The sequence below is a fragment of the Didymella exigua genome, assembly GCF_010094145.1.
Source record: "Didymella exigua CBS 183.55 unplaced genomic scaffold M421scaffold_8, whole genome shotgun sequence".
Classification (NCBI taxonomy): Eukaryota; Fungi; Ascomycota; class Dothideomycetes; order Pleosporales; family Didymellaceae; genus Didymella; species Didymella exigua.
Window position 1 is genome coordinate 821,942 of NW_022984782.1, and position 13,600 is coordinate 835,541.

A 13,600-nucleotide genomic window follows, 5' to 3' on the forward strand; every position below is an offset into this window, starting at 1 on the left:
GCTAATCAGATGTACTGAACTTGCGGGGAAGGCCTCTACTGTGAAAATCTTATCAAATTCAATAGGTGAGCCATCATTCTTCCAGTATGCTGATCTTGGCTGACAATGTCGATTGTAGTCCCCTGGATAGCACCTTTTTCGCTCTTGATCCAAGTTTCCCCACGCGCCTCATGCGAGTAGAAGACTTCGGCAGAGTGGAATCCTGAATTTCTTACTTCATTCAGGATTTCACACGAAGACAGCTCACGAGACAACACGATAAGAAGACTACCATACAGGGACTGGAATAGAGCTTGACGGCAGCTCATTGCTGCAAGACCAGGCTTGGCATCTTCCAACAGTTCTTGCATTGGAATCTTGCCTGGAAATCAATGGAAAAGGATGTGCAAGTCATCAAGCATTACGAATACATGCCTTCCTGGTCCTGGATGGCGTGTACTGGCGGGGCGGAGCTTCGCGAGACTTCTTCGGCACTTTAGCGGTGAACAGGAAGCTATCGTTTCACCCCGAGCGTAAAGAAGCGTTACTAGCAGACCTGGGAAGTATCACAAATTGCGCGTTGGAATTTCACTATGGTGATTATATCCTCATGAATGCCGACAGAAAGAAAATTGGATGGATAAACGTCGATACCAAGAGCGGGACACGTCTACAAAATATCTACTGCGTGGTCTTGAGCCGATGTCGCGAGTTGTTTGAGATGGAGCGCTATTCTCTAAGGCACTATCACATATTGGCGGTCGTGTCGACCGTTCGCATGAACGAATACAGGCGATTTGGGTTTGGTACAGCTGATGTTGATTACATTGTCAAAGTTCAGGACGGGGTGCAAATCATTTGAAGCTTGCACACAGACTTGCACGACTCGTTGATGACAGGATATAAATCAGAGATGAGTGGCAGCACCATTTTAGCAACCTCTGATTGGTCTCCTCGCTACTTCAAACACCTCAATGTCTATACCACTGGAACGCGAGCTCTTGTTATTCGATAGATGGTCACACATGGTTTGCTGCAGTAACCCGCCAATTCAGTTATCCCTATCCGCGCCAGGTTTAATGCTGATATTAGATGCGGTTGATTGCTCAAATAAAGGTGGAACTCAATCGATATCAAGTGAACCAATATTACAGAGGAACGCAGCTTTTGCGACGAGGCATATTACTGGCAGTAGTTGTAGCGTACTACGGCTAAGGTAAGCAGCTAGTAGGTAGTGAAGGAGTAAGCTATGCAGTAGCTATAGCGTAGTAGTAATAGGAATTGTACTATCTTCGTACAACCGTAGGTAGCCCGGTATGCTAGGCACAAGAGGGCCTAGGGACTGCAGTAAGCCTCGTCAACCACTAAAAACAGCTCACCAAGAATTGATTTACTAGTCAATATCAAAGAATTCCTCACACCACGCTGTGCCAGCGAACAAGTCATCACCGCCGCGATAGAAATAATCCTCGTCCAGGCTGCATCGGAAATCAAACCTTGCCAGCAACAAAAGCCCCAGCAGTCGAGACATCCTGCTGATAGTTCAGATGCGCCGCTGTGATGGTAGCACCTCCCTCGCAGATGTTGTCGCCACTGTGGCAGATAGTAAGAGTCTTGGAAGCAGTGATCGAGCCAAAAGACTGGCCCCGCTTTGGGTCGCCGAAGACAACGACTGCGAAGTGTTAGCCATATAACCCAGATGGGAAGGCTGTTCCATTTTGGAGCGGGGGTAAATGAGGGGAGGAAGTAGAGTGAACGTACCAGCGGCGACATGAGAAGCATTTGCTGCAGAAGTGCGGACGGCGGCATTATGAACGAGCTGGGCGCCCTGCGAGTAGCCGGCGAGAACGATCTTGGTATTGGGGCAGCGGGTCACGGTCTGTGATAATGATCAGCCACGGCGTGAACGATGTACATCTATCGATAATCGTGCAGAACTTACGGTGCTGATGAGATTGGTCATAGTGGTGCTTCCGGTAGCATCACCACCCACCAAGAACCCAGCAATACTGGCGGAGTATGTTACGCCCTGAATGGCGAGCTGGCTCGTGCCTCCAACGCGGCTAGCGATCTGGTTGAAGAACAAGGGACCGACTGCTGCGGCGTCACCAACATTGCCTTGCTGATTGGTTCCGCGAGCGTAAATCACACTGATGGGGCGGCATGCGGTGCCGTCGGTGAGCTGGTTGTAGGTACTGCTGCTGTACTGGCGCTTGGAGAGAGCGTGCTCCTCGGGAGCCAGGTTGCTAGTCAGAAGCTCATCGATGGGGAAGGCTTCTGCGTCAGCGGCTGGGGCTGGGAATGCGAGAGCGCCGGAGAGGAGGGCAAGGGATAGGAGTGTGAGCTTCATGCTGGATAGCGAGTGGTGGGCAGCGTACGTGCTTCTCAGGTTTTTAAAGCGAAGGATGAGGAAGTGACTGGTCTTGCGGCCTGGAGCACGAACAGCGGGTGATTGATGGGATATATTTATGTCCTTGCTGGATATATTTATGTCCTTGCTGGATATACTTGTTTGTCCACTGGACTAACCCGGTGTCTCTGATTTCCAAGTACATTTCATCACGTCCAGCTGTGCAGACCTACCTCCTGCCCCATCTGCTCCGTGACCGAGATCAAGGACCTTGGATAATCTTGGGTACATAAGTCCTGAAGAGAGCAGCAAGGGTGACGTGCGGTGCACTTAGATGCAGTCGTCTGCATTTGGGCCAACTGTTTACTAATCTCACACCTCTTTCGTCTGGTCACCTGGCGTTGCGCATAAATTATAATTTGAGGCACTGATCGTTGTGGTCGCTCCCCGACTTCTGTCTCTTGACCTGCTAAAGGTGGCTAGCTTACCCGTCTGAGTGCCGTGAGCACGAGGGGATCGACATTCACCCAAACCGGAAGGAGCAACGGCGGCGTTACAGTGTTGCCTATTTGGGCATAATCAGCGACGCTACCCCGCGATCGTTGGTAAGAAGGGACGTGCCTGGCGGGTAATTGCCAAGATCCCAGATCAAAGGAATACTTGCGGAAATGAGTAGTAGCGAAGCACGTGGCAGCACGGCCTTTCCCCTCAGTACCAGAAGCAGACGATGCGGGCCTCAATGCTTTCCCTTGGTGTTTCATGATCTGAATCTGGTAGTTTAATCGCTGTGTGTGGACATCGCCAGCCTGGTCTGGTCTGCTCAGTGTCATATCCTTTGAACACTACGATCTCTTCCGGTGTCATCTCGGCCATGTAGTACCACTGATGTTGCTGCTTCTTTTCTGTGTGGCTCATGACATAGTTCCCAGACTTAACACCGCTCCTAAACTCTCGCATGCGAAGTTGGTAGTCGGTATCTGGGACCGTTGTGGCATCGCACACGGCAAGAGGATCTCTGCGTAGCGGCTTCAGAGGCCGCCAGGCACCGAGATACGCATAACGCGAGCTTGTGGTATAAAGCGAGGAGACGTCAGGACTTAAGTTGAGTTCTCTTTTGGTGCCTTCGAGGTAAGTAGGATCGCCGCAGTAGTCAACGTGTGGATGACCTGCAGGTATGTCCTGCCAACGCCCGTGAGAGTCGAGCTTGCCTTTGTCAGATGGGGATGAGTGTGCTCGAACGACGTGATTGAAGACAAAGGCAGTGCTTGCGCCGGTCCTGTAATTGTCAGCGATCCCACGTGTTACCAGTCGTCTGGCAATATGTGCGCAGTTCAGCGTACAGGTTCTTTGCCAGTTCCACTAGTTCTGGATAGTAGTCCTGGCGTATTTCATCCTCGGTGCTGGAACCGTTGATTCTTTGTTTGGGTTTCAGCTTGACAAATGTAAAGCCGTTGGTGTCTAGATCGAATTCTTGCTGTCTTTGGCGGACATTGTGAATGGTCATGGGCCGAGTATGTTCATCACCGATCCCTAGATAACGTTTCTGCCATGCAGATGTGGGTATCGGTATACCTGAAGCCGGAAAATAATTGATGTCTGCAACAATATCGCCCTCCATGCCAGAGCTTGTGGTCGAGCCAGTGTTCATCTTGGTGGATGCAGCTGCAACGCTGTTTGATTCTGAGCATGCTCCAAGTCGATGAGGCTTCGTGCCAGCGGGGTCAGACCGTCAGCGGATCCGCGGAGGGTCACGGAAAGAGGGGGTCAGCCTCGCAGGCCATCAGACTGTCTGCGGAGGCAATCTGCGTCGAATGATCTTCCACGAACGCCTTGCTAATGACGTCGTCGGTGCATGAATGGAGATCCGGGCACCCTAGAAACTCACCGCATCATGCACAACTACACGACCACACATCTCGCGATACCCGTGTCTTCAGATCGACAAGGGGTGTGCTGGCGGACAGAACGAGGTGGGAGACATGTCGGTGGTGGAGGCGGCGCTGGGTGGATCATCACGTGCCTGCTTCAGGGTCAGTTGCGGGTTCCCTGGTTGGCATAGCAACGAGACGTTTTCGGTGCACGAACTCGAAGCACCGTCACCACACAACATTCCGCAACCACGCCCACGGCCAACGCATCCACTCTGAGGGGTAGTCGCGCTGCATTTCTGGACTCCTAACATACATAGAGCGCAATCATGGCGAGCGCCGGCGCCTCGTCCATCTCGGTCACTGTGCGCGTCCGTCCATTCACTATACGCGAAGCTGCGCAGCTCACCAAGACCGACGACTCGACACTGTTCCTTGGAGAAGGTTCGCTCGCCGCTGCGCCGACCCCGCGGATAAGCTCAAAGGGGGGCATCAGGCCTGTCATTAAGGTTCTTGACGAGCGCTGCCTGTACGCTGCGTGCATCCCCAACGACATGGCACTATAGGTACTAATATACATATAGGATCTTCGACCCTCCGGAGGACAACCCGGTACACAGGGCTGGTCGCTCGTACGCGCCTCAGGGTAAGCGTGTGAAGGACCAGACATTCGCTTTTGACCGAGTCTTCGACGACACCACATCACAGGCCGACATCTACGAGTCGACCGCAAAGCCACTGCTCGACAATGTGCTCGACGGGTACAATGCAACCGTGTTCGCATATGGCGCTACAGGATGTGGAAAGACACATACTATCACGTACGTCGACACGTACACACACCGGAGAGACGCTGACTCGGTCGTAGTGGAACCCCAGGCGATCCGGGTATCATTTTCCTGACGATGCAGGAATTGTTTGAGAAGATCAGTGAACGATCTGAGGAGAAGGTTACAGAGGTCACGCTGTCTTATCTGGAAATCTACAACGAAACTATTCGTGATCTCTTGGTAGAGGGCGGCAGCAAGACTTCTCTGATGCTACGAGAAGACTCCAATCAGGCAGTCTCAGTGGCAGGCCTGACCAGTCATCGACCTACAGATGTGAGAAGTTGACCTAGGCCATGGAACAGCGTCTAACATGTGACAGGTCAACGAGGTCATGGAGATGATCGTCCGCGGCAACGACCTACGAACAATGTCCCCCACCGAAGCCAACGCAACCTCGTCTCGATCGCACGCTGTTTTACAGATCAACGTCTCGTCGAAAGACCGCAACGCCTCCGTAAACGAACCACACACAATGGCCACCCTCAGCATTATCGATTTAGCAGGCAGTGAGCGCGCTAGTGCTACAAAGAACAGAGGCGCGCGTCTGACCGAGGGTGCAAACATCAACAAGTCTTTACTGGCTCTCGGAAGTTGCATCAACGCCCTGTGTGACATCCGGAAACACAATCATATCCCCTACCGCAACTCGAAACTGACACGGTTGCTCAAATTCTCTCTCGGCGGCAATTGCAAAACTGTCATGATTGTCTGCGTCAGCCCGTCAAGCGTTCACTTCGATGAAACACAGAACACTCTCCGCTACGCCAATCGCGCGAAGAACATTCAGACCAAAGTCACGAAGAACGTTTTTAATGTGAACCGTCACGTCAAAGACTACCTGAAGAAGATCGACGAGCAAAGAGCATTGATTGACGAGTTGATGAGGAAGCAGAAGGACTCCGATGGTGCATCTCTGGCGAAACACCAAAAGCAGAATGAGAAGAAGGAGGGCATAATGAGGGATGCTTTCATACGGCTCAGGCAGGCCTACACTGACTCAGAGACCGATCGCAGGGACAGATTGAACATCATGAGAACTTTGAAGCATACTGAAAGGCGTATTTCCCTGGTGTCAGCATGGGTTGCAGCGTTCGACACAGTCTCCGAGATGCGCGACAACGAGGAGATGCCTTCACAGATCACTGCCATGAGGGACACAGCTATTGGTATTTCAGCAGAGCTCGAGCAATCTCGACAGCACCATCACAGACGGCTCGAGCGATCAACATGGGCTTCCAAGCTCGATACTGCGCTCAACTTCGGCTTGAGGCAATTGACAGAATTGGACGGAATCACCGACGGGCCCGACGCCGCGAACTTGACGAGAGAATACCAGATCCTGAAGTCCAACGCCGAACGCGAGGTTTTGAGTGTTTTGCTCGAGCAAGAAAGAGGGGGCGACGCAGCCACAGTACAAGTGCTCGTACAGGCTCACATCGAGACTGTGTCCATCTTGAGCCAAATCACGCAGATGGACGAGAGTCAGGCAGTCGAGACTGCAAGAAAACTGCTAGCCAGGATTATGAACGCCTGCACCAGTGCAACCGCCCAGGTTATTCGACCAGACGGCGGTCTACCTGTAACGGAGTTCTTTGCATCGAGTCACAAGGGGACACCGAAGAGACGAAAGCCGATCAACGTCATGGGACCTTCGCCGGTGAAGTCAATTCCCATGCCGTCATTCGCAGATGCACCACATCTCACATCATCACCCATGAAAGGCTCGCCACGGCGCAAAAAGATGGTCGCGGTCAAGAAGGGCGTACAGTTTTCGCCTGTGAAGAAGAGACCAATGTCACCATCAAAGGCTAAACGTGGTGTTCGTTGGCGCGATGATAACGAGAACGGTACTCTGGCAGACTTTAAGACACCAGAGCACGTCGAGTCAACTCCAATAAACTCCTCGCTTGACATGCCGCCTCCAACATTCTCAACACCCGTTCCCGAGCCGGTCGCCAATGATGCTGGGTCATCGCCCATCCCAGTGCCGCCAACAACGTCCTTGGACATCAAGCCTCGCTCTGCATCTAGCCGATTCGCAGCAGGGTTTCTTTCAAAGAAGTCTGACGGATCACCGATGCCAATCAGTAGCGCCTACGGTTCAGACTCTGACACGTCTCCTCTTCGTGAGATCGGAACAAATACAGTTCGTCCTTCGGCACTGAGCAATGTTGAAATTGCTTCAGAGGCTCTGACCTCCGGGAACGACAGTGGCAACAACTCTGCCGCTGAAGAAGACGGTTGGTCCGTCGATCCCTCAGAGGCAAACCAGATTCGGACGGCTATCAAGCGCCGTTCTTCTACCACAAAAGCTCTGCCAGCAGGCAGGACACAGCGACACCGCAGCCCTAGTTCCGTTTCCTCCAGCCCGCCGAATGAAAACAGCATATCCGCTGGCGCAGCACGTCGTATGGTAAAGAACAACCACGAAGGCGAGTGGAAGCCCAGCGTCCTCAGCCCTCGCTCTGCGCCCATTTTTAAGGGTCCTGCGCGTCGCACGACGGTCGCGGTATCTAGCGAGGACCGACCCGCAGCTGGCACGCTCAACCGGGCGCCAATACGAGTTGTTAGCAACTCCTCGGTCCGGGGCAGTCTTGCATCAGGTGCTAAGGGTGTCTGGCGCTGATCACCCCTTTCTTCTTTCATTTGCTAATGTTTGTCCAGAGAAGTGGACTTTCTGACATGTTGTCGTCGCTTTCGTCTTGCATACGGTCGATCATCTACTTCCTCTAGCATCTTAGTTTTCCGTCTTGGGTAGTGCGGCGTTACTGCTCAACAAAACTGCGAACAAATCATCTCAAAGCATCGTTGCATACACGGTTGGCTCTCTTGGGTTGGGAGTGGGACAGTCTGCCTATGGCAGCTTCCCACTGGCGTTTGGCTTGTTTGCTTGCTGGGTATGATTGTTTTGTGTTCTTTTTTTCCGATGGGGACTGAAGAGACTGCGAGTCCGTAGTAACATAATCATCCTCACGACGTCAATGACACGATCACACAAACTCGCTGGCTCCATGCCCGCAGCCTTCTCTCGTCACGCCACCGTTGATTCTTCACCGCACCTCCCCTTCTCACCGACACCGACTCAGGGCTGCGTACCCCACCTCGTTCGTCCTGTCACTCCTGCCACTCGATGCCTGGCACTGCCTGTAGTAATCCGCCTCCTTGCATCGTAATGCACTGTAACCAGTAAGCTCAGATCCAGCCCTGCTCCACGACACCGCCCTCTCGACACCGGCTGCCCACTTCACCCGACGGAGTAGCCGCGGAGGGCTTGTGCTGACTCATCCGCACCAACGACAGCGATGCACGTCTCGCACCCCAACTACCTCACGCATCACAGCCGAAGAAGGACCGCACCACAGCAGAAAGCGCGGGATGAGCGCGTTGAAGGTACACATGTATTGTCACTACAGGCCTACAGCGCTTTGCAGGGCAGTCGCCCTCGAACAAAACAGAACAGACGCCGGCCATGCAGCCACAGAACGAATCCAGGACAGTCGCGTCACAGCAAAACACGCCCAGAACGCCGGTGTGGTATCGTGCGACCCCGGGCCCGCGGGCGCGGGGTGATGCTGTATGCGAAGGAGACGGGAAGGAGATCAAGGAGAAAGGCAGCTGGGCTGCCGGGTGGTTGTGAATGGAATTGGGAAAGAGGTGTCGAGACGCGGGTTTGGGGTGGCGCGCGAGCTCATATTTTGCGGCGGACGGTGAATTTGCGCTCCATGGTGGCGGCGGGGAGGGCGTCGGCGAAGCGGTCGCGGGCTGCGTTGTGTTAGCGATGCGCTGCGGGCGTGGGGCGTGGGACGTACCTTCTGCCGTGTCGAACATGATCAGGATGTCGTCGTGCTCGCCGGGATACTCGATTTCGTCGAGACACACGAAGCGTCTCTTTGTGCCTGTCCAGCCCGCGATGCGGCCCTCTGCTTTCTGCATCTTGCCCTCGCCGCGGCGCTGGTCGACGGGCAGCGCGAACTTGGCGTCGACGAGCTTCAGCCCGAACTTGCCGCCGCTGTCCTTCTTCTCAAACGTGTCCATGCTGCTGAGGCGGAAATTCATGGCGTCGGCGTGCGAGAAGTCCTCAAAGAAGGCAAGCAGTTGGATCACGTTGTCCTGGTGCACGATTTGCAGCCGGATCGTGTTGGCCGTCCATTGCTTGTAGATGGGGACTACCATGCGCCGGCGGGAGATGGAGAATGTGCTTGCAATGCTAGTGATGGTTAGCGTCCGCAATCATGTGAGTGATGGCGGGTCACACACCCGTCGAATTTGACCTCGAAGCCGGTCACGGCGAGCTGGAAGGCGTGCAGGTCTTTGAACGAGTTGAAAGCGAGGCGCCGGATGGTGGAAGCGTTGGTCAACGTGCGCAGGAGCTCGGCCAGCGCGTCGGGAACGCCTGGTTCGGCGCGGCTGCTGTCCACCGCTACAGCCATGTCTTGCTGGGGATTGCGGAGGAGCGTGAGGTCTGTGGCGCCATCGGTGGGCAGTCGGACGAGAATCTCGCCAGGTCCTGGGATAGTTGGTACCAACATTGCACGACACATTGTAAAACGTCAAAGCAAGATGGGGGGGGGTGACTTACCTAGATTCATGCGGTCCGAGATGATGCCCGTGCTGTGCCGACACACGATTCTCAGGCTCTCGCTCATGACCGTTGGTGCAGCTTCTAGGCCGGCAACTTCGGGATCCTGGTTCACCGTCTTCGCTTCCTGCCACTGCAGCTTCTCAAGCACGCGGCTTCCAGAAGCGCTGAAAGCATCTGCCTGGTCTGCGCTCTCAATAGTGAAAGACTTGAGCGGCACTTGGGCGAACGTCATCTCGCCATGCGCAATATTCATAGACGTAAACGTGCCGAAGAGACTGTTGCGGTCGTTTGCATCTTGGAAGACGAGATGCACCGTGCATACTCTCGGTCTCTGTTCGGCAGCGCCTTCACGAAAGTGCAGTCTGAGAGCGGGTGACTGGTCGTTCTCGGTGACGTACTCAAAGTTCATGGGTTCCTGCTTTGTGCCGAGTTCGTGCTCGACAAAGCTCAGCTGCTTGTTCTTCTGGGCGGTGACAAGCACCAGCCGGTAGCCGCGATGCAGTTTCCGCTTCCCTGTGCCTTCGCTGCTGCGCTCAAACTTCTCAAAAACCATCAGCTTGCACGCGTGCACACGTTCGGACGGGAATGCTGCTGGGTTTGCCGGGTCTTTGTAGCTTGCTTCCCGCAGGTAGAGCTTGCAGGAAAAGTTCTCGTTGGCTCGCGCCCGCATGCTTGACTCGACACGGTTGGTGTGATCAACAATGGCCCACAGATTGCGCCAGTCACCCTCGTTCAGTTCGAGGTTCAGGACAAAGCCATGCTGCAACTGGAGGCAGAGCTGACGCGACTGCTTCTTCCAGCTAATGTCCTTCCACGTCGGCCCGGCCGCAGGGTTGAGGCCTACCATCAGGTTGAGGTCTTCGTTCTGGCTGCAGATGGCAAGTCTGGTCGAATACTCCTCCTTGGCACGCAGCACTGTGATGGCGACGGACATGGCCGTTCGGTCGGTGTTGGGGTCGTCGGTCGACATGGTAGCCGTGGCGAACATTCTGAAATAGCAAAACTCATTCTTTGTGTCAGTTAGTGGCAGATATTGCGACAGGCTGTGCTGCTGCGGGTGCGCCCCGTTCTTGGCGTGCCTGTATTTGACGCCCGAAAGTACACTGCCAGCAATTGGGTCGAATCGGGGGTACTCTTCCCAGATGTTCTGGTTCTGACCCTGAATAAGAGCTGCGGTCGGGGGCATGCTCTGGTGTTTCTTCATCGAGCCCGTCAGGAGCTTCATGTAGTGGAAGATGGCGCCCTTGATCTCGAAAGCCTCGGTAGCCGCAACATCACCAGCCTGTCTGGCGACATCCGCCTTTGCATCTTCTGGCTGGCCAGCGTACTGCGCCAATGCAGGGTGTCCAGGCAGAACGTCGGCACAAACCCACAGAGCTTTGGCCAGATCGACGTGCGGCTGCGTGAGGCGTTCCTGCTGCGGCTCGGCGGTCTTGGGCCGACTCCTGATCAGGTTCTCCATTCCAGCGCGGCCCTTCAAGAACCACCAAGTCGCCACTCGAGCCCACTGCGACGGTGAGCGGTCGTGCATGTTGCCGCCAAGCTGTGCGGTCAACGCGAAAATGCCGTTCATGTGCACGACGCGCTCCGCAAAGTCCTTGAACGCAGCATCGCCAAGCATCCTCGTGTCTGAACGAGCAAGCGAGCCTCCCAATCTCATGCTGATATCCTGCCTTGGCCGAATCGTGAAAGCCGGCTCGGCGGGGTGTGAGACGGAACCTTGGGGACCTTGCGAGTGCGACAAAGCCTTCTGCGGATGCGAGACGGAGCCTTGTGTCCTGGGCTGGGGCGGCGGCTGTGCTTGCATGGGGGGCTTGGCGGGCTGTAGGGCGGAGGGTGTATCCAAGTGGAGTTCGTCTGCAGCAGACTGAGGGGGTTTAGCCGAGGCCGGTGTCTTTTCCGTTGCGGGCGGTATTCGCTGGTCAGATGAAGCAGTTGTGGCTGGAAATGGTTCGGATCTGCCTGGTGGTGGGCGTGTGTCTGGCGGTGAGCGTGTGTCTGGTGGTGAGCGCGTGTCTGGTGGTGGGCGCGTGTCTGGTGGTGAGCGTGTGTCTGGCGGTGAGCGTGTGTCTGGCTGTGAGCGCGTGTCTGGTGGTGAGCGCGTGTCTGGCTGTGAGCGCGTGTCTGGTGGTGGGCGCGTGTCTGGTGGTGGGCGTGTGTCTGGGTCTGTGTCCAGAGGATATGTGCCTGGAGGCATCGGCCGCCGTCCTGGCGACGGTCCCCGTGCTCTTGAGCGGTATGGGTCCTCTGCGTCCAGTCCTCTTGGCGGCGACGGCTGCTTCGGCTGCATGGGACGGCTCTGCGGTGGCGACTGCTGCGACGGCGACTGCTGCGACGGCTGGACGGGCGGTGCCGAGGGCGGTGTCCTGCCGCCCGTGAAGGCGCTGTAGGTGGTCGGCGGTGTTCCGACCTGGAAGGGGTCTGACTGCAGGGAGCTCGCGTCTGACTCCCGCCTTCCCTCGGCCGCACGCCGCTGTGCCTCGTGCAGCGCTCGCCCCTCTTCGGCCCGCATCTTGTGCTTCACTTTGGCGGAGAAGGAGTTGGGATCGTCGGGCTCGCTCTGCAGGAAGCGCTCGGCCGCCATCACACTGGACTCGAGCGGGGAGTCGTCCTCCTGCTCGACGAAGCGCCTCTCCGGCAGGCGCGGCACGGGCTCGAGCGAGGAGCTGTCCGAGTCGTCGACGGTGTCGGTGAAGCCCGTCTGGGAGCGCGTGAGGGCGCGCGGGCGGAAGTCGCCGCCCTCTTCCTGGGTGGGCGGCAGCACGGGGGCCTTTCTCTCTGCGACGGGCGAGGGGTTGTCCGAGTCCTGCGAGTAGGCCGAGTAGGCCGAGTCCTTGCTGGGCCGGCGGGCGGCGGGCGGATCCTGGGCGAGGTCGAAGCCGGTCGGGGCGCGCGAGAGGACCTTGGGGCGGTCGGCCAAGCCCATGGGCGCGGTGCGCTGCTGGGCAGGCGGCGGCGGGTGGGCGTACGTGTTGATGTGGCCCATGTCGAGCTTCTTCTGCAGCGGCGGCGACAGCTCGCCCTGGCTGGTCAAGGTGCGGGTGAAGCTGGTGCGCGGGGGCGCCGTCTGGCTGGTCTGGCTGGCGGAGCGGGCCATGGCGTCGAACTGCGGAGTGCGGGCGGCGACGTGGGCGTCATCCTGGACGGCGGCCTTTTGCTGGTGCTGGTTCTGCTGGTGCTGGTTCTGCTGGTGCTGCTGCTGCTGCTGCTGCTGGTTCTGCTGCTGCTGCTGCTGCTGCCCCGCCGTCTTGCGGCGCGACACGTCCAGCGACGGCTCCTCGCACTCGTCGCCGCCGTGGCCGATGACGGCGGGCGGCGTGCGGGCGAAGGTGACCGTCAGCCCCCGCTTGCGCGTGCCCGTCCGCAGGCCGCCCGGCCCAGGGCGCCTGGTGTGGGCGGCGGCGCTGCTGAGAATGTCATGGGCGGCGGGCCAGCGCTGCGCCCGGGCGACATCGATGCGGGGCTTCGCGGCGAGAAAGGCCTGGGCAGCCTGCTGCTGGGCGGTGGCCTTGTCGGTGCTGGGCCGCAGGAAGTCGTTGACGTCGTCGTCGAGCTTGAACGTGTCGGCGCGCTTCGTCTTGGGCGGATCGTCGGGCGCGGGCTCGTCTTTGGCAAAGTACTTGGTTCGCCAGCGGCTGCCCTTGCTGAGCAGCTTGCTGCCAGCCTCGCGGGCGTCGTCGAGACGTGCGTCGGCCATGGTGTGCGTGCTGCGGGTGCCCAATCGTTCGGCCATGTACGGCACGTGTTCTGCGGTCGAGGGGTGCAGGCAATGCTGCTCGCGTGCCTGGCGCTGGCGGCCGTTGTTGTCGTCGTCGAGGCTCCTCGGTCTATTGGCTGCTCTATTGGCTGGCCGCGCTGCGAGTACGTGTCGGACAGCGGGTGTGATACGCCAACTCGAAACAGCGCCGTGCACCTCCAATGTCTGCGCGTCTGCGAAGCGGTGCAGGCAGTGCGGAGCGGGCAGTCGAGGCAGAACAGAGAGGGCACTCAG

The 13,600-nt window shown here is 57.0% G+C and overlaps 4 protein-coding genes across 4 annotated transcripts; 1 reads left to right on the forward strand and 3 right to left on the reverse strand.

Moving 5' to 3' along the window:
• Nucleotides 1-1,469: 1,469 nt before the first annotated feature.
• M421DRAFT_412796 (carbohydrate esterase family 5 protein) lies at nucleotides 1,470-2,785 on the reverse strand (the record flags this gene model as incomplete). Its single annotated transcript, XM_033590434.1, has 3 exons — nucleotides 1,922-2,785; nucleotides 1,741-1,858; nucleotides 1,470-1,651 (listed from the first exon to the last, which is right to left on the reverse strand). The coding sequence occupies exons 1-3, from the start codon at nucleotides 2,327-2,329 to the stop codon at nucleotides 1,470-1,472; spliced, it is 708 nt and encodes a 235-aa protein (XP_033450777.1). The 5' UTR covers nucleotides 2,330-2,785.
• A 252-nt stretch (nucleotides 2,786-3,037) lies between these two features.
• M421DRAFT_99821 (uncharacterized protein) lies at nucleotides 3,038-3,947 on the reverse strand (the record flags this gene model as incomplete). The annotated part of the gene is made up of 2 exons (XM_033598807.1): nucleotides 3,038-3,605; nucleotides 3,670-3,947. The coding sequence occupies 2 exons, from the start codon at nucleotides 3,945-3,947 to the stop codon at nucleotides 3,038-3,040; spliced, it is 846 nt and encodes a 281-aa protein (XP_033450778.1).
• A 579-nt stretch (nucleotides 3,948-4,526) lies between these two features.
• M421DRAFT_58620 (kinesin-domain-containing protein) lies at nucleotides 4,527-7,653 on the forward strand (the record flags this gene model as incomplete). Its single annotated transcript, XM_033595619.1, has 4 exons — nucleotides 4,527-4,726; nucleotides 4,782-5,030; nucleotides 5,066-5,300; nucleotides 5,347-7,653. The coding sequence occupies 4 exons, from the start codon at nucleotides 4,527-4,529 to the stop codon at nucleotides 7,651-7,653; spliced, it is 2,991 nt and encodes a 996-aa protein (XP_033450779.1).
• Nucleotides 7,654-8,656: 1,003 nt separating this feature from the next.
• M421DRAFT_376223 (uncharacterized protein) lies at nucleotides 8,657-13,507 on the reverse strand. Its single transcript, XM_033589804.1, has 4 exons — nucleotides 9,607-13,507; nucleotides 9,285-9,534; nucleotides 8,837-9,234; nucleotides 8,657-8,789 (listed from the first exon to the last, which is right to left on the reverse strand). Exons 1-4 carry the CDS (start codon nucleotides 13,340-13,342, stop codon nucleotides 8,716-8,718), a joined length of 4,458 nt encoding a protein of 1,485 aa, XP_033450780.1. The 5' UTR covers nucleotides 13,343-13,507; the 3' UTR covers nucleotides 8,657-8,715.
• Nucleotides 13,508-13,600: the final 93 nt, after the last annotated feature.

Excerpts from the sequence above, each read along its gene's own strand:
- M421DRAFT_376223 (XM_033589804.1), bottom strand. The coding sequence starts at position 13,342 with ATGGCCGAACGATTGGGCACCCGCAGCACGCACACCATGGCCGACGCA. Across the intron at positions 9,535-9,606 it reads CTCGGACCGCATGAATCTAG|GACCTGGCGAGATTCTCGTC; the intron begins GTAAGTCACCCC and ends CAACTATCCCAG. Across the intron at positions 9,235-9,284 it reads TTCGAGGTCAAATTCGACGG|CATTGCAAGCACATTCTCCA; the intron begins GTGTGTGACCCG and ends AACCATCACTAG.